The sequence below is a fragment of the Trachurus japonicus genome, chromosome 1, assembly GCF_045865225.1.
Source record: "Trachurus japonicus isolate A0001 chromosome 1, Traja_1.0".
Classification (NCBI taxonomy): Eukaryota; Metazoa; Chordata; class Actinopteri; order Carangiformes; family Carangidae; genus Trachurus; species Trachurus japonicus.
In genome coordinates, this window is record NC_140907.1 from 21,149,658 (window position 1) to 21,172,129 (window position 22,472).

A 22,472-nucleotide genomic window follows, 5' to 3' on the forward strand; every position below is an offset into this window, starting at 1 on the left:
TCAAGACTGCGGTAATGAGCAGTTTAAATAGCAAAGCTGTTGGATGCTGTGTGTGGTCGTGCTCTTAATACCTAATGTGAAACCTAAATAGATGTATTTCATGAGGGACAGGGGAAAACAACCGTTGATGTGGAAACTATGCAAAGCTGCTCTTTGTATGGAACCGGCTGCATTCTTTAAAGCCAACCTTCTGGTTAAATATTGGCTGTAATCTTCAACCAGCCTTCTCTGCTGAAGTAATGCATATAGTACGTGTGAGAAATGAAAGGTCCTATGCAGTATGATGGTAGATGTCCATGTGTAGTTGATTATAAAGCAAGTCTAGATTCTATATTTCTACTGTGAAAGTATCAAAGCCTCAGTCCACAGAGAAATTCACACAGCCCGTGTACAGAAAACAAGACTTAATACAGACCATCAGGACTTCTGTAACTTTGTGATATCACACCAAAACAGTCACCACCCTCAACAATGATCCCAAGCCCTGCCCACTTGGACCCACCATCCAATTCCTGCAGGATTTGTTTTCTTTGAGTGTTTACCTGAAATCTGCCAAACTTTTATTGGCTCTCTCAGAAAAGTCTTTGTGATGTCTTGCAACTGGAGAAGCCTGAGAAAGGAGATGAAAACTACGCTTATACTTAAAACCCTTTGGATCAACACATCATAAAACCTAGGGCAATTTAAAATATGGTACGTGTAACACACATGGAAAAAACAAATGCACGATTGTCCTTTAGTACCGTGTGCAAAATAAAGGTTTTCAATTTATGATTGACAGGCATCTAAATGATAACCTCACATGTAGTAAAAGTGTTGATTATGCTAATACTGTAATTCAGATCTGACATATACACTTCTTTAAGAATTGATGGAATTCATTGTTGTGAACAAATTACAGCAAGTTGGGGAATTAAGTGAGTTTTAGAGAGTTTGATGAGTGTATCAAAAGCGCAATTTCAGCTCCGACAATGGTAACTGCATGATGCCTGTTTACACTATTTACCATAGAGTAAAACTCCACGGTGTTTGGTTACACCCTGGTTAAACCTTGGTCAAACCCTGGTTATTTCCTGTGTTCAAAAGGGGGTTTAAGAGTCTTTGATTTCATCTTATGGTAATAGTTTGGGTTATTTGAGGTGGGAATGTGTGATTACCTGCAGTAAATTTGGATGAGGTCCCAGTTTAAAGTGGCTGCAGGAGCACCCAGGATCTGAATAATGAAAATGTGTTTTAGAAAAAAAAAAAAAAACGTCCACAAAAAAAGCTGATATCAGTTGAGTGTCACTTATTTTCACTACTTTATCTATCTCAAACATTCCTTTTCTTTACTCCTATTTATGCACAAAAGCAACCATGCAGTTCAATGGTAGATAAACAGAGTAGTTCCTAAGAAACTTACTGTTCGAAAACACATTCTTCTGTGGCTAAAATGGATTTTTGGGGATGGCATCACCCACAGCAGCTCATGACTCAGCTTCCGTCCTGATGCCGCTACTGCTTTTGGCAGAGCACTGATCTGAATCCGCTGGAGGTAACACACTCAGTAAAAGTACTTAACTCAATCCCATGTCAAATAACCCAAACTATTCCTATAAATTGAGAATCAGACCAATCTGACCAAAATGGAGAGAATCCTACAACATGTGTGCATATCAACAAATTTGAATTATATATGGAGAAGCTAAAGTAACCCTGCTCTGCATACCTGGAGTACACCTGAGAGGAACAGCTAGCCACCTGTCGTCTCTGGTCCCAACTGTCACACTTACAGTAAGTGTGGCTCCTCTAACACCATGAAAGCCAATACTGCAAATCAACCAGCACATCAACAAATATCTGCCTGGAAATACAGCTGACCAGTGCTGAATGATGACGTGTCCCCGAGGCCTGGAGTGAGCACACGCATACCAAAACACAGAAAAAAGCACACACTGTTAGTGGAGCCCATCTCTCTCTGTGTTGATGTTTGTGACAGAAGAAGGTTCATGTGCTCTGAGACGAGTATTTACGACTGCAGTGTGTTTGTTGAGAGTCAGTATGTGTGTGTTTGTGAGTTTCTGTGTGTGTGTGTGTGTGTGTGTGTGTGTGTGTTTGGCAATGATAACACTCTGGACTCAGTGTAAACAAACGAGAAGCAGAAGAATGTGGAGACCCTTGAGTAGCAGATTTCACTGATGCCCACGCACACAAAACACTCATACACAGTATGAATGAACGGCTTGAAAAAATATTATTAGCAAAAGATAATGGGGGTAAGTTTTTACCAGTGGATTTTATCTATATTTACAAGCTAAGGTAAATAGCGGTCAAGTAAAATTGAACTGGCCATGAGGAAATTGAAATGTTATATAGGTAATGGTTGTGTTTGCATACATCAGAGAAAGATGGTTCCTAATAGTTTGGTGGCCTTCTAACCTTTCTTTCAATGTCACTGTTACTGTAGGCTTTCATCTCCAGCTATACAAACTCTAATGGTCAGGTTTTACATTTATGTTCAGGATTAACCACTTCCTTATTGGATACACAAGCTAGTAGCCACCAACTCTTCCTGTACAGTAGCCTACATGATGGCTACTCTAATATTATGTCACCCAACTTTAGATTACATCACAGCATTTTATGATGTACTTTTCCATTTCTAATAGTGGTCATGGGATAAAAAATAAAAAGTATCTTCATTAATTTGACAACACACACTGTGAATACCCATGTCCACTGTTTCCATGGAGCACAACAAAGTGCCAAGGTAAGGTTGAGGCTATTGTCATTTTAAAAGTAAAGGGAAAATCAGCAATATGCTGACACATCACCTAATCTAAATGGACAAAATATTATGTTTCCAAGTTCCAAGACTCATAAACATGATTTTTTAACTCTCTGCTCTGTAAAAATGTATGTGTCCCTCCAAGTTCTACAGTCTTTTCTACTTCATTCACTGTGGGAAAAATTCACTCTCGCACTCATTTTATTTTGAAAAGCAAATAATTGACATTGACAGAAATCTTGCGCACTGGCAGTTATGTTGTAAGTTGGATGGTGCTGTGCAAGGATATCTTATTCAATGTGTTACGTGAATGACCTGTAGTCTGATTAAATCCCTTCATTGTGCTGTAATTGCAACAGCACATACTTCTTGTGGCAGAGAGAGACCCAGGAGTCAACCTTCAAACATTAGGGCATTAAATAGAAATTTGGCAAGGAAGTTTGACAGCCCATGGCAGCAGGCCAGTATAAAAGACCTTAATATTAGGAAATATTACACAAATAATTATGTGTGGCAGAGCTTCCCCAAAACATGTGCTCATATTCCCCCAAATGCTATAAATTACCCTGTCACAAAAAGGGAGCATGACATGGTGATATTTGACTAAGCAATAGGGAGGTAGAAATGAAGATGAATGGATGTAAGGTCATGTGTTACACACATGAAACTTTACAGAACAAGCTCAACAAGCCAAGCCAGAAGGTAAATCAAGGCTGTGGGAGGTCCAGTCAGAAACAAAGATCTTTGCCCCCCGACTGTCTGTCCACAGATTGCACCAAGCCCGTTGCTCTACAGTGCTTTAAGGAACGAGAGTTATCTCCAAATTACAGAAACATTTTCACAGTGTTGCACAGGTGGTAGTGTGACAATTTAGCTGAGTGCATTAGGTCGAGTGCACTTATATAAAGAAAACATATCCAGGAGCAGAGCAACAGGATGGTCCAGTGGTTATCTCTGTCGCCTCACAGCAAGAGGCTTCTGGGTTCAATCTCCTTTTTGTGTGGCGTTTGCATGTACTCACTGTGCTACAAGTCATCCCACAGTTCAAAGACATTCACACAGGGTCAACTGGAAAGTCTGAATTGCCTGTAGGTGTAAATGTGAGTGTATAAGGTTGGTGGGGAGTGTTGTTAGGAAAGAGAGATGTCCCAAACTGTGCTGAGACATGGACTATTTTGATTAAAGTGGACGAAGTGTTGAAAAGAGATGACAAGCAGGGGAAGAGGAGGATAAGACAGTGATAAAGACAGATTGGTAGCTTACATAGCTTGGGTCCAGAGAGAGGGCTTTGCTAATGATGGTGAGAACTAAAGATCGGAGGATTTCACCTGCATGTCATGTGTTTACTTTGTTTGTGGGTTTTACCTTTTTTTGACTGTTACCATGTTTCCCCTAATAGGTCTCATCTAGTCAGGGATTTCTTGAGAAGCAGTGCACTATTTGGCACTGTCCATGGTAAAGCTAAACCAAAACCAAAACCACCTTATGTCGGGTTACTGCATTACTATGCCCACTGGTGACATTTACCAGGAGACCCAATAATACTACTATATCATATTACAGTGTACAGGTACTGTAAGTGACTGACTCTTAGGAACTCATCGGCAACATGCGTTTCCAGAATAAATATCCCCATAATTCAGGAAATGACACAGGCGTCAATGTAGACAGTTTGAATTCTCTTGTTGTGACATTTCATTTTGAACAAATTCAAAGACACCACAAAACTCAAAAATGTTTTTGGTTATTGTTATGGTGATGAAAACAATAGGCTAATAAAAGAATGACCTCGGTGTAAATCAATATATATGTGTTAGCTCTTTACTGGAAGCCATTGAGTCTGTGCATCCAGAGAAACAATGAGAGAGAATTATTTTGCGGTTTTTATTATATGTTTTGCTCAATAACCTTCAGACATTAACTAACAATTTTTCTGCAAACAATCAAAAACAATGAATGGGTGCTTCCCAAAAACAACACCAGTTTTTCTAAACATGGCTTCCATATAATACCCTGGTATGGAGTAACTCAGAGTAACCACAGATCTGTTGCTTGGTTCCACTGAGGGAATATTTCTCACCTCAGTAGTAAACTTACATTTGTGTGACTTTGCGTGCGTGCGTGCGTGTGTGTATGTCTGTAAAGCAGTGACCTCTGCCAGTGACTGTCAAACTGAATCACAAACACGAGTGTCAGCTAACCCACAATGCATCAGCACTTTGTGACCCTACATAATTATGGACCTTGTTTTTATTTAGAACATGGTTGTATAAAACATGACAGGGTTAGGTGGCATTCAAGTTCTTGAATATAAGCAATCCACAATCCATCTGCATAATAATACCCTTAATTCAACTTGAGGGACAGAGGACAGGGTTTACTGTAATACATCTGAAACCGTGTCAGTCACTACAGAGAGCACCACAAACACTGTATCAGCCAATGTAAGTTACAAGCTCACAAACAACATAAACAAAATGCTAACTATGCCGAGAGCTTAAAAAATGTCTGGACAGGAACTTCAAAGTATTTCATTTGTTGTCTCATTTATATACTTCTTTTTAATTGATATTGATATAAACTGTGGATAGTGGGCTCAATTTGTTGTAAGTGTAGTGATGTTTGTCATTTTAGCAATATGTAGTGCAGTAAGTCTAATGCAATTAGCAGGTCCACAAGTTACTGGCTTTCATATTGAATAACAACACTGGGTGAACACTGGATGCAGAAATAACATACATTAATGGTCACCCTCTTTCACACTCATCCTTGTCTCTTGTTTGGACCCACTGTTGTATTCATCTGGTTTTGGACATGTGGATCTACTTCAAGCAGTCAAATCAAACAATGTTGTTATGTTTGTCATTCCCTAAACCACTAGTGTTGCAGATATAACCCAGCACAGAAATAAACAATTTAAAATATCAAATAATTTATGTTTCATTCATGGCCAATTGTTGAGGGAGACATTTATCAAATGTGCACCTCTGAGACTTGTCTCATTTGTCAGGGAAAATAAAGTTCCACTAGACTGATGTAGGTTGTAAAGTCTGTGTAAGCACATGCTGCTACAGTGGAGAAGACACCAGAATTTTGTATTTGTTATCTGTGTTTATTCATCTGTAGAAACACAAACACAACAGTCTGAACATCTATTTGCTGGACATTCTGTTGCTCTCTCCATCTCTCGCCCTTTGTGTTTTAGCTAGCAGATCATTTGCCAGTATTGAAAGAGAACCATCTGTGCTATCCCTGAGGAAACAGAGAACGCTGCTCCATTCCAGGAATGTCTCAGTTTCCTAGTTTATCAGTGATCTCAAACAACTGGCACGCACACTGTTTTTATATGTTGTTGTGTAACATTTTCAGTGATAGCCAACATTTACAACTGTGTTTCGCATAGGATATCAGTTTGTTTTTTGCAGCAGAAATTCTCATATTTCACTCATTTATCTGCTCTTCCTATGACATACAGTACTTACGTGTAAATGTGCTGTAAATATGTGTCTTATTTTTTAAGTTTGTTTTTATATAACCACATATACCGGTAATTTATCCATATTTATCAAATAGGATAATATCCTTTTTGAAACAGAGCGGTAGAGGTGATGGAGAGACCTGTAGAGGTGATGTAGAAACCTAGGATTTATCATGTCATTGTCATAGTAAACTTGATTTATAAGAAACTGACTCATACTGGGGAACTCTGACTCCAGAAGTGCCAGAAAAGAATGAGGAGAGTAGGCTACAGCATCAATCAATAGCATGTGCAATTTTTTCTCTCTCCATCTCCAGCCAAGGCCTCCAGTCCAGTCTCCTTTAAATAACAAATGGCATCTATGTGTGTCTATCTCTTTTCATCTCTATAGGCATATTTTCAGCAGATGTGTGTGGTCCAGATAAGGAACTGGATGTGGAAACCTGTCAGTGTGTCTGTCGACGTAGGACTCAAACACAAGACTGTGGCCAAAACCGACATTTCGACCGTAATACCTGCCAGTGTGTTTGCAACATCCCGCCTGCTCCTTCCTGTCCGCTCAACCATGTCTTCAGCAAAGAGACCTGTCAGTGCACATGTGTTAAGACATGTCCGAGGCACCAGCCCCTCAACAAAACAAAGTGTTCCTGTGAATGCAACGAGTCGCCCAATAAGTGTTTTCTAAAAGGACGGAGGTTCCATCAAGCTTCATGCAGGTAAGGAGGGATATAGAGCATTTTGATACTATGCAATGTTTGGTGGCTGTAACAAAACTTCAAGCACCTAAAGACATCCATCCATCCATCCATCCATCCATCCATCCATCCATCCATCCATCCATCCATCCATCCATCCAATCTATCCAATCTATCCATTTTTTAACACAGCATCCAATTCTGGAGTAATGGGAAATAATAATATAATAATACATTTTATTTATAAGCGCTTTTACAAATGCTCAAAGACACTTTACAGTTTAAAAATCATAAAATAGAGCAATTCAGATTGTAATTCAGTTAAAAACAGCAGAGATGCAAATGCTTTCTAATTTTGAATATTTAATAGAAACATAATTGTTTTACAGTAATTAAACCTGGCCTAAATAAATTATTATTTCCATTTGTAACAATAGCTTGAACTGTAATACCCTCAGCACTGTGACAGAAACACACTTGGTAGATTTATAGTGTTTGACAACAATTCAAACAATATCAACATCTCATGAAAATCAAACAATTTCACCACACACACAGATGCTTTTTTATTGTTGTAGTCTTATTGTTGTAGTTTACTATCACATGTCAAGGATTATGTGAGGCCAAGTGAGACATTGGGTTATTGTTTTATTTATGTACCAGTTAGTATAATGAAATGATCAAATAAAAAATTATTTCTGTGTCACTGTTATGTGGAGGAATTTGGCAGCTTACATTCAACTTGTATTTCAGTGGTTCACTGGTTGCATCATCCTGTGGTAGTCATCCCCCACTAACACACTCGGCTCACACGCATGCATACTCACTTGTAATGTTAGTGGTGGTGTGTAGTCAGTGAAAAGCACTGGTCCATCAGTAGTAAGTGGTTGTTCAAGTGAACCTGGTGTGTAATACAAGACCTTAGTGTGCTAATGACTTCTCCCAGCTGTCACTTAACTATTTCCTTTCCCCTGCACAAGAGGAAACACACACACATACACACACATCCATCCATCCTATCCAGTCTTGACCCTTTGTGACCCTGTTTGAGGGTGATTTATGAGTTTAACATAGCAGTAGGAATCTAGTGTCTGGGATCTGGCACTCGTGTTAGTGTGTACATTTAAAAGAGACCACGTGTCTGTTTGACTCTGGCTATGTGCATTTCGTCATGGGTTCATAGATATTCAACTGTCATCCACCATGTAACCCCTAGCAGTGGCAATTACATCCAAGTTGCGCATTCTTTGTTGACGAGGTGCCTAAGTGCTTCATAAAACGGGGCTCACACCCCCCAACGCTTCATGTTTTCTTGGGAATTTCATGGATCTGGTCCATGTTGAAGAGTGGAGCCTTGACTGTGGTGTGAGCTTTCAAAAGTCGATACTACTGTCTAGGAAATTATTTTCACTGTTTAAAAAAATTTAGACCACACTGTCTCAGGATACAAAAAGAAGTGAAGTATACACGTATTTCTTCGGGTTTGACAAACTGCTCTGATGAAAACTTTGGTGGTTCAGACATGGGCTGTAAATCACAAAGTAGTTCTGAAGGCTGTAGTTTTTACTGCTATGAAATCTAAACCATAGTTCTTACCTTTAACCTTGGGAACCCAAGTATGTTCATGAGGAAGTAGAGGTTCTCAATCATTGTATGAGGTTCTCAATCATTCCTGAAAACCTGCAGACCACATCATAAAGTCTCAGAGTTAAACTAGAAGTGACCAAATTTCTGGCATTTCTTTGTGCAAAAACAGGTCACAAATCATGGCAACCACAATCCTTCAAAATACTTCTCCCTTTCAGTCTTGGAGCTAATTATTGTTTCCTTCTTCATTGCAGTTGTCTCAGGCCTCCCTGTGAGGTCAGGAGACGAAGGTGTGAACCAGGTTTTTCCTTCAGCGAGGAGGTGTGCCGTTGCGTACCCTCGCACTGGAGGCGGGTGGACTAACCTCTACCTGATGAGATGCTAATGAAACGCTAACGAGCAGATAATAAACTTATAAGGTAGAATTCATCACCCATCCCCTGTAGACTTGCGGGTCACGAGTATCCCCATCAGCTCTGAAGGCAGCTAAGTGTGCGGACCCTGATGAATGTGGGAACCTTAGTGATTTGAGTGCAGATATGGGAAACTGTGGTGATTTGAAGGTGGGAAATGCACTGACTTGGCTATGAGGACATTTTAATAAGAGCACGACTGATTGGAGCCCAGGAATGAAAGAAAGGACTGAGAGAGAGAGAGTCAACACTCGACACTTGTTTTAAAATATTGTCAAAATAATTTGTTTTAAAATATTTGGGGGGTTTTGTATTAATTATGTCTCTGTATTCTTTATATTAATTATATAATTTATTAAATGTTATTTTTCAACCTCTGTTTATTGCAATTTCAATCTTTTCCAAGAAACTACACTGTGATCAGTATTTTTGTATCATGTAAAGTATACGTGTAAAATAAACTATACTGGATGTTGAATATTGTTAACTTAGTTTGTTATCAAATCTGTTCTGGTGCTTGTTGTACTGAGGTTTTTGTGTTCTTCAATCGTCAGAAATAAAAACTCAGCTGAATAACCAGGTCTGGACCTTAAAGCCCCTACAATGAACTTTCATTTTCTTGTGTTGATTTTGGCGCCCCCTGTGGTCCAAAGCGGTAGTATTTTGCCAGAATGAAGACTGCATTTGACTACATTTCCTATAAGCTCATCAGGGCTTCAGACTAACTTTTCAAGGCAAATTGCTTTGGACAAGTACTTAAAATACTTGCAGGACAGTGGAGCACCGGAGCAGGCTGACTTGCTCAAGTGTGGGTGAGAGGAGTGAAGAGACTCGGCCAGCCGGGGCATAAACCAGCTGCCTGGCTTTCACAACTTGGGGCCAAGGAGGAGAACAGATAATCGGCCACACCGATCGGCCAAGATAGACTGAGTGTCTTGGTCTGTGGCACACCAGGACTGCTGAGCTGCCCCGCCTGCCTCGGCTGTCTCCTGTGGAGGAGCTTCTCACTCCGTGGCTGTAGCTGTGGCACGACACGGTAGTCTGCAGGAGTCTCCTGCTGCAAGAAGTTGCGGCTGTTTGTGTATGCGCATTTTTCTGAAAATCTGTCTTTCGTCCCGACTCTGCCCCGGGAGTTATTAATTATCATCCTAAATACATACTTTTACGTCCCCGGGAGAACAGGACGATCTTAAGCCCTGCTGCGTGTGCTATCTCCAGGTCTGAGTGCCGAAAATCGTTTCGTCCGTGGACCGACCTGGCCACTGCCTCCCGGTTTCACAGTTAAAGTAGAAGTAAGCGATCCGGTCGTTTTGGCTAACTTCTTGTCAGCCGATGGAGTTAGCGGCCCCCGCCCTCATCATGCATCTATTGGTCCTCGTCCCTACGTCACCACATTCACGCGCATCCCTTGGCTGCACACACAGAGAGAACCGCCCCTTTATGCCGTTCTCTCTCCTCATTGGATAAATGTTGTAGGATACAAGGAAGGTTTTCTCCTCAGCTTACAGCAGAGCAGAGTGACTGACAGACCTGTGTTTCAGACCAAACACTCTATATAAGTGATTGCTGTCAGAAGATAACTATTTAAGACTCATATTACTGTAACACAAATATTCCGCTTACTTCTGCTTTAATAGCTAATAGAAATAGCTAATCTGCACACCGATGGCCTCATTTGCTGTTGTAGGTCACGCAGAGACATAAGCAGAAACGAGACACTTTTCTATGTCCAGTCAAAAGTTCCTTGTATGGGCTTTAAGGTAAAAATCTAAAAAAAAAAAAAAAAAAAAAGTTTTATTGCTCATATTTAAAAGACTAGATTTTTTTCTTAACTTTAGGTTTAAATTAATTTTGTGTCTGTCGAAATGGGGAACTTGTAAGTTTTTGTAATGTTACATAGTGAGAATTAGCATGTACAGCTGTACCTGTCCTGTCAAGCTCTTCAGCCATCATTGTGTTCATGAGACATTATTTTATTTATTTATTTTATTTAACCTTTATTTACCCAGGCAAGTAATTAAGAACAAATTTTTATTTGGACTTGCAAAAAGGTCCATTATGCTGCTATAGGGTCTATAGTTAAACATGTAAAGCACTTTGTGCTACATTTTTTATGTATGAAAAGTGCTCTATAAATAAAGTTTATTATTATTATTATTATTATTATTATTATTATAGTGCTTTACTAGTCACTTGGACCACTCAAAGTGCTGTACAGGCTTGGAGGCTAGTCATTCACACATATTCATACATCTGAATGACACATCGGAGGGAAAGTGTGAGTTCAGTGTCTTGTCCAAGGACACTTCAACATGCGGACTGGGGGAGCCAGGAATCGACACACCGACCTTCCGGTTGGTGGACAGCCCGCTCTACCTCCTGAGCAGCCGCCGAGCTATGTAGCAATGGCAAGATTTACAAATTGTGTCTTTGAGAAATTAGGTTATAAATTATGCAGCTCACCTGAAGATATATTTTATTCTTTGCCCAATGCATCATCTGCATCAGCCTGAATACACAAAGCCAGTGGAAGATCAGTTGATTTAAGAAACATAACTGTCTCCAAGAACCATCTGTCACAGCTGCAAATGGGACCTGACAGAGACTGGATCTAAATTCTGTCAGGTAGAGTCTGGGTTTAATGTTGTGAGTCCCCAATGGACAGTAAGCTACACGTCATAACTCTGATCATGTGTTAATATCAGCATCAGTGCTTTGTTGTTTGTCTCCCTTTTGGGAGACAGACAACAACTATGTTCGTTTACAAAGAGATAAATTAGGTGTATTATCTTGAAATAAAGACAAGAATTAAGGAGACAATTGTTATGTGTGTGAGCTGCAGGGAAACTGAGAGACTGGTCAGAGCTGACAGAAAGGCTATGGTCACTATCAGGTTCCACATGTAACCAAGAACAGAAATCTCTAGATCACCTTCAGGATGTGGTAGAACAGGAGATTGGCAGCGTGAATGTGCAGCTCACAGACCAGCAGACATGATGTGATGGATTCATGTCAACATGGAATCACAGAGGAAAATTTCCAACATCTGGTGGATCCATGACAAAAAGAACTGAGGCTGTGTGAGAGCAAAGGAGAAACTACCCAGTGCTTGTGGTGTTGCTGATAAAGTGGTCAATGTGTTTCTCTCTCTCTCTCTCTCTCTCTCTCTCCCAGTCCAGTTCAATAAGCCATGTATGAACTGGTGCTGCAGTGTTACTGTAATGTCTGTGTCTAAAGTGTGTGTGCGTCTTAAGTTCATGTAAAATGTGTGTGTCAGCTTGTTTGTCATCAGGGTTATGCAAAAAGTAGGTTGTGCCCTTGATTTGCACCAAATGTAAATACACCAAAAGTAAATTTGGATCAATTCAAGATCATTAATCAATTTTTTTTCTGTGAAGTCTGTTGTGCCTTTGACATTGGCCACAGAAGAGGCCTGTGCTTTCTAAATGCCTGTCTAACTTGGTTTGTTTTTGTTTCTGTCTCCAGGAAGTAAAGGTGGGACAACTGTAGAAGCTCCACCAAACAAGCATAACACACACAGGCACACATACGCACACACACACACGTATAAACACACCTTAAGTTCCTCCATAAAAAAGGGAAGGAAGTAAATGGAGCTACCCAAGTCTACCGATGAGAAGATAAAATGTTGGCACACATGTGTTTAACTGTGTGTTACAAGTGAGTGAGTGAGGGAGTGAGTGAGCGAGCGAGCGAGTGAGTGAGTGAGTGAGTGAGTGAGTGAGTGAGTGAGCAGTAACAAAATCAAGTTATGAAATAACATACCCTTAACGAATATGGGGGAAAGTGAACGAGTTTGAAAATTAAACTTGTACATATGTACAGTAGCTGTAGTGGAGAACAGAAAAGTACTTTCTTTCCGTTAGATGGAGTCTGGATCGTCTGGTAATCCACCACCCAGAGGACATGACCAGTGAGGCAGGAAGGAAGACCTACAGAAGTGAGCTGCTGAGAGACCACCCTGACACTCAGTGCAAGCTTTAAAAGGCAAGGTGAAAGACGCCGTGCCCTCTGCTCAAGAGGAGCAACATAATGACCTTAAAATGACTGGCAACAAATACATCCACAGCTACATATAGATAGGCTACTCAACAAAAAATTGCCATAACATAGACTCAGTGACGGTCCATGGGTCTTAGACTGAGCTCCACTGGTTCATCTGGAGAAGCTCCTCAGGGTGGTGGCAACAAGACAGGATCCTCAAGCACATATGGACACAGCCCCATCCCAGCAGGACAGGACAACGCTGCCCCTCCAATCTTACATGCGGCCCTCAGCCAGAGTGGAGGCAGTCACAGAGGAGCAGGGACCACTCCCTCCCCAGCACCCTAAAGCTCAGCCTTATAGGCTGTTTAAGCAGTAATCTGAGAACAGTTAAATGCAGTAAGCCCCCATGATACAGAAATTAGATTTGGTATGTCAAACTACACAGAGATTAATGACAATGAAGCAGCAGGAGTTAGGCATTCACCAAACTTATGACACACTTCTGTATGTAATTAAACACCAAAAACAAATGTAAGAAATAATTATCTTGACCAAGAGAGAGAGGGTGAGTGAGGAAGAGAGAGAGAGAGAGAGAGGGATAGATGTGAAGATAGAGCTCAGTTCACAGGGAGCAGTTCACACCATATATTACAGTAAAGTCCAGTATTAACAAACCTACTCCCTTCCTGCCATTCAAATCCTATTTGACTTATGACCTGTGTATGTGTGTCCATGTGTGTGGAATTGTGTGGAAGAGAGAGAGAGAGAGAGAGAGAGAGAGAGAGAGAGAGAGAGAAAGAGAGAGCACAACATTACAATTAGGTAAAAAGTGGGTGGGGGGGAGTATCAGCTTCATATGACACAGATATAAAGAAGGGTTTTTTTTGTGTGAGTGTGTGTGTATGGTGGTCATTACGTCTCAAAATTTGTGCGCAACTATCAAAGCGTAGCAGTGCATGGTGTGACATTTGACAGAGTGACATTTATGCGTTTGTTTTTTGCGAACGCAAGCATAAACACACACATGAAGATAATTGAACATTTTTGTCACGCACATGCAAAAATTACGTCCGCAAACTACGTCACACGTAACAAGAAGCTGCGTACTGTACTTACAACAGTGTGTGCACGTCCCTCCATCGCTGTTTGACAAATGTTGTCAAGCGTTCACACACACACGTGCTCACATTTTCTGATACTACGCGAATAAGTTTATGTGCATCACGCACACCAGTACACGTGCATGAACGCCTCACGAGGTGGTTTCGGGGTGTTCTATTTTCATCCAGTAGATGGTGCAGTTGATCTAATACATAATACAAGATACAGACAGATATAATTATACATTTTGTATATTATTAGATGTAATTGGAAAAACACAGGCACAAAGTTAGTTATAAAATTTGTTTTAAATTGAGAAGTGACTTAGTGGTCCGGAATCCGTGTATCATTCGTTCTTTCTATTTTCATTTATCCACCACAATGTGATGTCTTTGTATTACACCCCTGCACTTTTGCCTTTGCTCCTGTCAGAATTACTAGATGTCAATTAGAAACCAATGGACAATCTCAGGGCTTTTGTTTTTGTGGACAGTATGTGAATTTCATGCAAACAGTCATGTCACAATCTGCACTCAATTTTTGCAAAATAGTTATTTACTACACCCCATGTGGGATATAAGAATCAAATATGGGATGTGTGAAAACAATTCAACCATTCTATTTATTTCTATATGATAACTTTAATATAAAATCACAACCAAATTCAATCTGAGATGACACTGTGACACATAAACTAAAACAAAAATGTGTGGCACTGAAAGTAGTATTTTGTACCAAATGCAATACAAAATTCAGGTGACAGACGTGCTTACATTTCTCTCTGGCAGACTGAAGACTTTTAATAACTACCATGAGTCAGACACTGGCTTTGAAATCAAAACAGACAGCCACTTAGGGTGAGTGATTGTGGTTTCGTCCGGATAGCAGCAGGGATGACGACATCTGCTGGTTGTTCTGTCTGTCTAACGCTTTGGTCCAGAGCCAAATATGTACAGTCGAGAAAATTTGGTATTCTTGTGGAGAGACGGCCGAGTGTCTGTGGAGGAGTCCCACCTGGGGCCCTGCCTTCATGGGACCCCATCAGCAGTCACTTCATTATTTAATCTGATCTGACACAGCACAGACACAGGATCCTGGTAAAAGCACATTACAGTTTGTTTTTTTGTTTCCCATCTATTTTTTTGTTTTTGTTGTTGTATTGCGTTGTGTTGTTGATTTACAGTATTGATTAACTGACTATTATAATGCTAAAGTTGTTGCTCACACAGTGACAAACACAGAGAGCTACTTCTGCTCAGGAATCAGTTAATGATTTTTACATGGTGTAACCTGAGCTCATGTAAAAACAAGTTGAAAATGTTATTGGTCTTATTCTCATTGTAATGTAAAAATGCCTGAGCAGAGATTTTGTCTCAGAACAGCTGCAGTGGAGCGAGCTGCTGGTCAAACTCACCATGGCTGTGATTCCCTCTGGTTTACTGTCACATTTTGCATTCAAGTCAAATTTAAAAGGGCAGGTTGAGCCTGTGTGCACACTAACACACATGAGGTTTTTATTTGACTTATATTAGTGTGTGTCTCCCGTGGGTCAGTAATATTCAAACGGTCTACTAGCTGTGAATAATTGTGAACAAAAGCAGCAGGAATTAAAAACACCTGCTTGGAATCTTTGTGTGTGTGTGTGTGTGTGTGTGTATCTGTGTGTGTGTGTGTTTGTATGTACAGGCAAAGATGTGTGTGTGGGCAAAGACCAGTTAATTGGCAATAGCTTGTCCAACAGGAGACAAAAGCTCTGTCTCCAGACAGGATCAGGATAAGTCTCCAGGGAAATAAATGCAAGTCTGTGTAATGTCCCCAAAAGTGACCTGTGACAACATTGTATCTCAGCCCGAATCGTGACAAACATGTAATGAGCTGTCCTAAAGAGGCAGACATGACTTGAGGTAAGAGCTACCTACAATTCTTTTGTTGTTGTTGCACTAATGTAGGTATAGACAAATGCAGACAGCGCAACTGTACTGGAGCCCATAGGGGCTAATATGAAAAGGGCCTCCAGGTGATGCAGGGAGATCCTGTTTGGACCCGGCCTGAGCAGAGACTGTGACTCCTACTTTAGATACAAGAATAACTCATGATGGTCTATGCTGAAACAAAGAGCCACATATTGAGTCACAATCACAAGTTTGTAAACCTGGGTCTTGAAAACAGTTTTTGTTTTTCATGCTGAATGTCTTTAACTGAGAACAGTTTTGAGCCAAAAAGTAGTAAACATTCAAGGTTCTGAAAATATTGCAGATGTTTTAAAGAAAATAGAAAGCTTATGAAATTATATGTGGTAATAAATTGCCCTCTATGGTGCCTGCACAATGGAGAAAACCTACAAAATCTCGGTCTTAGTTAGATAAATCTTTAATTGTCTCATGGGCTCTGTTGTAATAATCTCAACACACAGGGGCAAGTGCATTCAAGGACTGTCTGGATCCACTGTTGCTTAATAGTTGTACATGGGTCACAATGCTACACATAGTCACCTAATTAATTGTGGGAAATTTTAACATTTAAAAGATGTAACTGCAAATATAAGTTGTGCTTGATGCCTGTTGTGAATGGGAACAGGAAACCATTTATGACAATATGGAATGGATTTTTTAAGTGCACCCATTCAGTAGGAAAAAAATGAATAATAAATAAAGAGCATAAGAAACTGCACATAATGCATAAGCAGAGGTGGAAGAAACATAGCTTCTCAGCAAGAAGGTTCTGGGTTCAATCCCTTGGGTCTTTCTGGGTGGAGTTTGCATGTTCTCCCTGTCCTCACGTGGACTTCTCTAGGTTCTCTGGCTTTCTGCCACTGTCCAAAGACATGCATGCTGGGTTGATTGATGATTGATGATGTTGTCTGTCTGTGTGAATGTTTTTGTCTGAAGTTGTCAGTCCCTAGATGTCAGCAGCTGGGTGGATCAGCTAGGATTGGATGCTCTGGTATTTGTTCATGCAAATAAATGCAAGGGCTGGCACACAGTTGTTTATCAATTAAAAATCCAAGAAGAGTTTGAAAAAACAACAACAGCAAAAGCTTGAATGTAAGGATGGATTAACAATCTTCTCTGCAGGACAAAACAAAACAAATCTTATAGCAAAGAATATGATCTTCCAGCTGCAACAACATAGATTGTGGACAAAATTAAAGAGGGCTGAATGAGCATGTTTAGTTAACATGAGTTTGAGTAAAGGACAGTATGTGATGAATCTAACCTTGTTACAACATGAACCCCTGCAAAGTCTCCACTGTCTGACCTCCTGCTAACCCTGAACATGCCTGTCAAATGGGATGTCTATCAACCAGATTATGTTTTTTATGTGACATATTTGAAGCACTCATTGGCTGCAGTGGTGTGTGTGTGTGTGTGTGTGTGTGTGTGTGTGTGTGTGTGTGTGTGTGTGTGTGTGTGTGTGTGTGTGTGTGTGTGTGTGTGTGTGTGTGTGTGTGTGTGTGTGTGTGTGTGTGTGTGTGTGCGTGCGTGCGTGCGCGTGAGAGAGGGAGACAGAAACAGAGAGGCAGAGTTAGTACTCCTCTCCTCTGGTTATGAAAACACAGTGGCTGCCAGCACTGGCAGACACTTGGTCTAGCTAATATTAAATCTCTGAAAAACACACATTATTCTATATAAGGTCATTTATTCTGACTTGGAAACACAGGAATGAAATACTCAATCACATGGGACATAAAGAAATGAATGAACACGAACCTTTATTTATGTCAGATCACCTCTCACTTTGTAAGGGAAATGTTTTCAGTGGGTTCTGTCTGCTGGACTCCAGGGGGATGTTCAGGTTCAGGGAGGTTGTCATATCAAATCCATGACATCTTGATTCAATGAATTATTATGTGGTGCGTTTAGTGGGGCTTTTTAGCTTTCAACAAGTCAGGAAAATATACCTAAGCAAACACGTCGAACAAGACAATGACGAAATGTCCGACGCTGTATTCATCCATCCATTTTCTTCCACTGATCTGAGATCAGGTCGAGGTGGCAGCAGGTCAATCAAAGTAGACTTGACGTCCCTCTCCTCAGCATCATTTTCCAGCTCTTCCTGGGGGATTCAGAGGCATTCCCTGTCTAGATGAGATATATAATCATATAATCTCTTCAGTGTGTTCTTGGTCTACTCCAGGGTCTTCTCCCAGTTGGACATGTCTGGAAAATTGCCAGTGGAAGTTGCCCAGGAGGCATTCAAACCAGATGACTGAACCACTATTACTGGCTCATTTTGACATAAAGGTGCAGCGACTCTGAACCTGGGCTCCCTCAGGATGACAAAAGTCTTCAGCCCATCTCTTAGGTTGAGCCCAAATGACCTATGGAGAACACTCATTTTAGCCCCTTTCATGTGTCTTTTGCTCTATCATTTTTTGTGTTTTGTGTAACACCCCCTGGCAACACTATGCATTACAAATTAATAAGAATTTGTACAAAAGAAAAGAAATACCCGGGGTAGGTTGTAACACAACCTGGGGTAAATTGTAACAATGAGATTAAAAACTAAAAACTGAGACCAAACCAAAAAATATGGATCTATGTAAGTTTATTGTGCATGTTCCAACACTAAAGCATCTTCCTGTGGTTCAGTATGAACAAAAAAAACCCATCACTGACGGCTAAATAAGCAGTGACAGTGGTGTGGATCCTAACATTAGAAAGCTGTATTAAAGAACATATTCTGATAGTACCAATGAAGGGTGTGTATGAATGGAAACCTTCAGCATGAGGTCAGAAGCAGCTAATAATCCGGGTAAAATTCCAGGAAAGATGGTGACACTTAATGACACGTAGTAAAACGACAAAGATAAAAGGTGTTACAACCATCCCCACCACTGTCAGTCACTGTTTGACCAGCTGTACCAGCATGGTGGTATGAAATAAACATTGATGAAATGACTCACATTTTAAACTAAGAACCTGCTCTTTCATCTTATACAAGTTACCTAATTCAAACGCCAACGGTATCGATAGTCAGAACTTGGATTTGGTGTAAAAGATTAGTTTCTGACCTAAAAAAAATGTTTTTCGGCTGTAAAACCTACACACTTCTTCATAGAGCCACTCAAATTCATATGCAATATCAGTGAGGGAGTGATAACACATGATATTGATCACACCACTCTAATGTTATCCCCTGTTGGTAAAAGTGATGCTGTTACAACCATCCCTCCTACTCCTTTGCGCTCAAACAGCCTCAGTTCTTCATGTTAGAAACAAGTGCTCCACATTGACATGACTTTATCACTTTTTTTTTTTCTGAGACGACTTAGCTTTGTGACATGGAGCATTGTCATGCCCAAAGTGGCTATTAGAAGATGATCAACTGTGACCCTCAAAGGCATAAACTTGGTAAACAACATAATAAGATAGACTGAGACAATCAGACCATTGGCCCAAAGTGAATCAAGAAATCAACCATCAGCAGCATGGACTGACACAAAGGAAATCTCTATTCTTTTAAAGCTGTACAGAAAAGAAAACTGAATTTGAGCCCACTCTGGATCATAAAATTAATGTGATAACTCATCTTTCAGACGATGTAGGCCAAACTTTGTGCAAAATTCTATTTTTGAGTAAATCCGGGATGAAAGTGTGTATTATTTTTTTCGCATTGGATAATGCAGGCGCACGGATAATACGTCAGCCTGTACACGATTCACCAGCCACTGATATTGGATCCGTAATCCGTCATTCAAATGTCTGAGACACGCACACACACACAGAGCTCGGTCTCGCCCCAAGCTTTGAATATCCCGCCCGCTCGATAACGACCAATCAAATTCGTTTTCCTTACTCGGGTAAACTCGTGTTGCAGCTCGTGACAACTCGGCGCGACAAACAGGACAAACGGCCATTTCTGTACACCTTTAAAGAATGAAAACATTACTGTAATGTTTATCACTGTTTTTTATGAATTGAGTGAGTTATAAATGGGTGAGTTTGATAATAATTTCCTATGAATTGCATTGCATTGCATCATAGTCTATTATAGTCTTCTTTTAGAATGATATTTGAATTTGTTATTTAGGTCGTGTGTAAGCCTCAATATGTGAGAGCAGTGTTAAAATATTATAAATTAAGTCCAAAACTGTACATAAAACCCAAGCTGTCATTTGATCTGGCCAACACATGGGAATCTGAACATAAGACCTACTTCAGCTTTGATTGCACAGCTTTTCTTGGGGCCAGTTTGCCCAAAGACCTTTCAAGATATGTAAAAGACCCTTAACCATATTTTTTCAGTTCTACTGCATGAGCTCATTGAAGAGGCTAAGGGTGGCTGAAATATTTTTGTCTACCACTCAAACTCACTCACAACAGGATCTGTTGAAATAACAGCACACTGTGAATGGTAACCCTCTCAAGTATCCACGATGCAGATTCCTCATTGGTTGTAATTCTGTTCGACTGTCATTATTCACCATTGTTTTTCTTCTTGATAGAATGTTGATTTGAAAAAGGGAAAAAGTGTCACGACAACTGCTGTCATACCCCAAAATAATATGTTCTTGTTGACCAGTGTCCAGTTTGTCTGTGTTATGTGAATAGCCCGAGGCCACTGTGTCTCCCGAGGGGTTGCTCCATCAGTTCATGGTTCCAGATCGACACGTACTGTACCAGCCAGCAAGCTGAATTGTAGCTTACAGCACATAGCAACAAGACATCAGCTCCAGGAAACAAAAGACTGAACTACTCAAAGCCTAAAGTGCTTCCAGACACCTCAATGTCACAACTCTTACTCATACAAAACTGTGGCCAACAGAATTTGACTGGTTCTTCCAAAGAATGTGAGCCTTCATGGACCCAGTGAGAAGGTAATGAGTCAAAAGTTGAAGTAAACTTTTTTCTTCTGTGTGCCATGGATGTTGTTCTATAGAAAAGAGCAGCTGTCAATGACCCTTGATGTTTGACATTCTGCCAAATGTGACTGAACATTGCCACATGTTGGTTTGAATAAGTAATATCAGATATTTAACATCTACACTAGGAGGTAATGGTCCCTATTTAAATGTGAGTACAAAAACAATGATATTGAATCAAAGTTAAAAAGAAAAAGAAAAAAAAAGAGAGAGACAGATCCAGCAGCCTGTTGCTGTACTACTGCCAACAAATGCAGAAAAACATCTCTCTGTCCAAAGCAGCTAAATGCTGCTATCTAGTGGCAATGTTTAGCATTAACTACAGGACAGAATATAATAATGATTGTGGAATTTACTGTAAAATTATTGACAATCAATTCATGATGGAAAATTATGAATGGTGATATTTTTTTAATTGATTTATGCATCCTTAAAAAAAAGTTTTCAGACATTGCTACTGCTAATTCTTATGATCATAACTCGTCTACAATCATGTATTTAAGTTTTGCACACCTGATGTGAAGGTCCATGATGATTTGATTGACATTGTGAAGCAACCAATATTGCAATAATGTGCCAAGGGGCTGTGAGCTCACGTTGAAGCCCCAACACATTTAAATATTTCAATTTCTGTTTTGCAAAATTACCAGGTTCGCTGTGTATCAGCTTGTTTGTGAAATGTTTAAGAATGCAGCACAATATCAACCTGAAATACTAAAGGCATTGACACTAGACTTTGACCTTTGTAAGCATATGGCTTGCTTCTCCGATTTCCCCCCCAAAAAACTGGCCTTTAACCTCTTCATCTTTGCCAAGCTGGGCACTGAGAGTGAGCCAAAGGAAGGTGCTGTGTGCGAAGAAAGGGCAGCATCAAATAACACACACCAACCTCTTCTTGGATTATCCCTTTCTTTAATAATTCTTTGCTTCAAAGCATTCTAAGGCTTCAGACTCAATCTGACTGTTACCCAATAAAATCTCCCCAAACACTGACACTGACAACTGAAAACCAATTATATCCAAGATAAATATCACAAGCTTGTGCGGTGCAGTCGTGCACATGTTGATATCATCAAGGTTTGGTGTTAATTGTATGTTGGAATCTGACTGTAGGAACTTTTCTTAATAGAAGTGTAACTTCATTGTTCACGCCAAGACAAGGTCAGCTTTTCTTTGTAGTAACCCAGTGGTTCAGGTGCTCTTCTTCCACTCTCTTGCTTTTGTGCTCTCAGGCCTCTGTTAGATTTTTGCTCCTCTTCACCTCAGCCCACACCACTAGAACTTGAGATGCAAGATAGATATACTGTAACCTGTCATGTTACCTCAGAGAACACTTGTGTTTACCAAACAATCTGCTTCACCTGCCTGGACAGTCTGCTGTCTGCAGTCTACTAAACCCCACTGGTCTTTCATGCTGCCACCTGACCCACATGATGGACCCCTGTCTGGGCTGTTGGAGACAACCTGCAAGCACGCAGTGGTCCTATTGTTACCTTTCACCACATGACACATAGAGAGCTGCACCAGATAAACAACTCATTACTCTGATAATCTGAAT

At 40.3% G+C, this 22,472-nt stretch overlaps 1 protein-coding gene across 1 annotated transcript in view; it reads left to right on the forward strand.

Moving 5' to 3' along the window:
* vegfc (vascular endothelial growth factor c) overlaps positions 1–9,422 on the forward strand; it is a 46,853-nt gene extending 37,431 nt beyond the window's left edge. Inside the window, exons 6-7 of the mRNA XM_085780207.1 lie at positions 6,637–6,961; positions 8,782–9,422. Of these exons, the coding sequence (XP_085636333.1) occupies positions 6,637–6,961; positions 8,782–8,890 (434 nt within the window). The 3' untranslated portion in view covers positions 8,891–9,422. The remainder of the gene's footprint in view (positions 1–6,636; positions 6,962–8,781) is intronic.
* Positions 9,423–22,472: the final 13,050 nt, after the last annotated feature.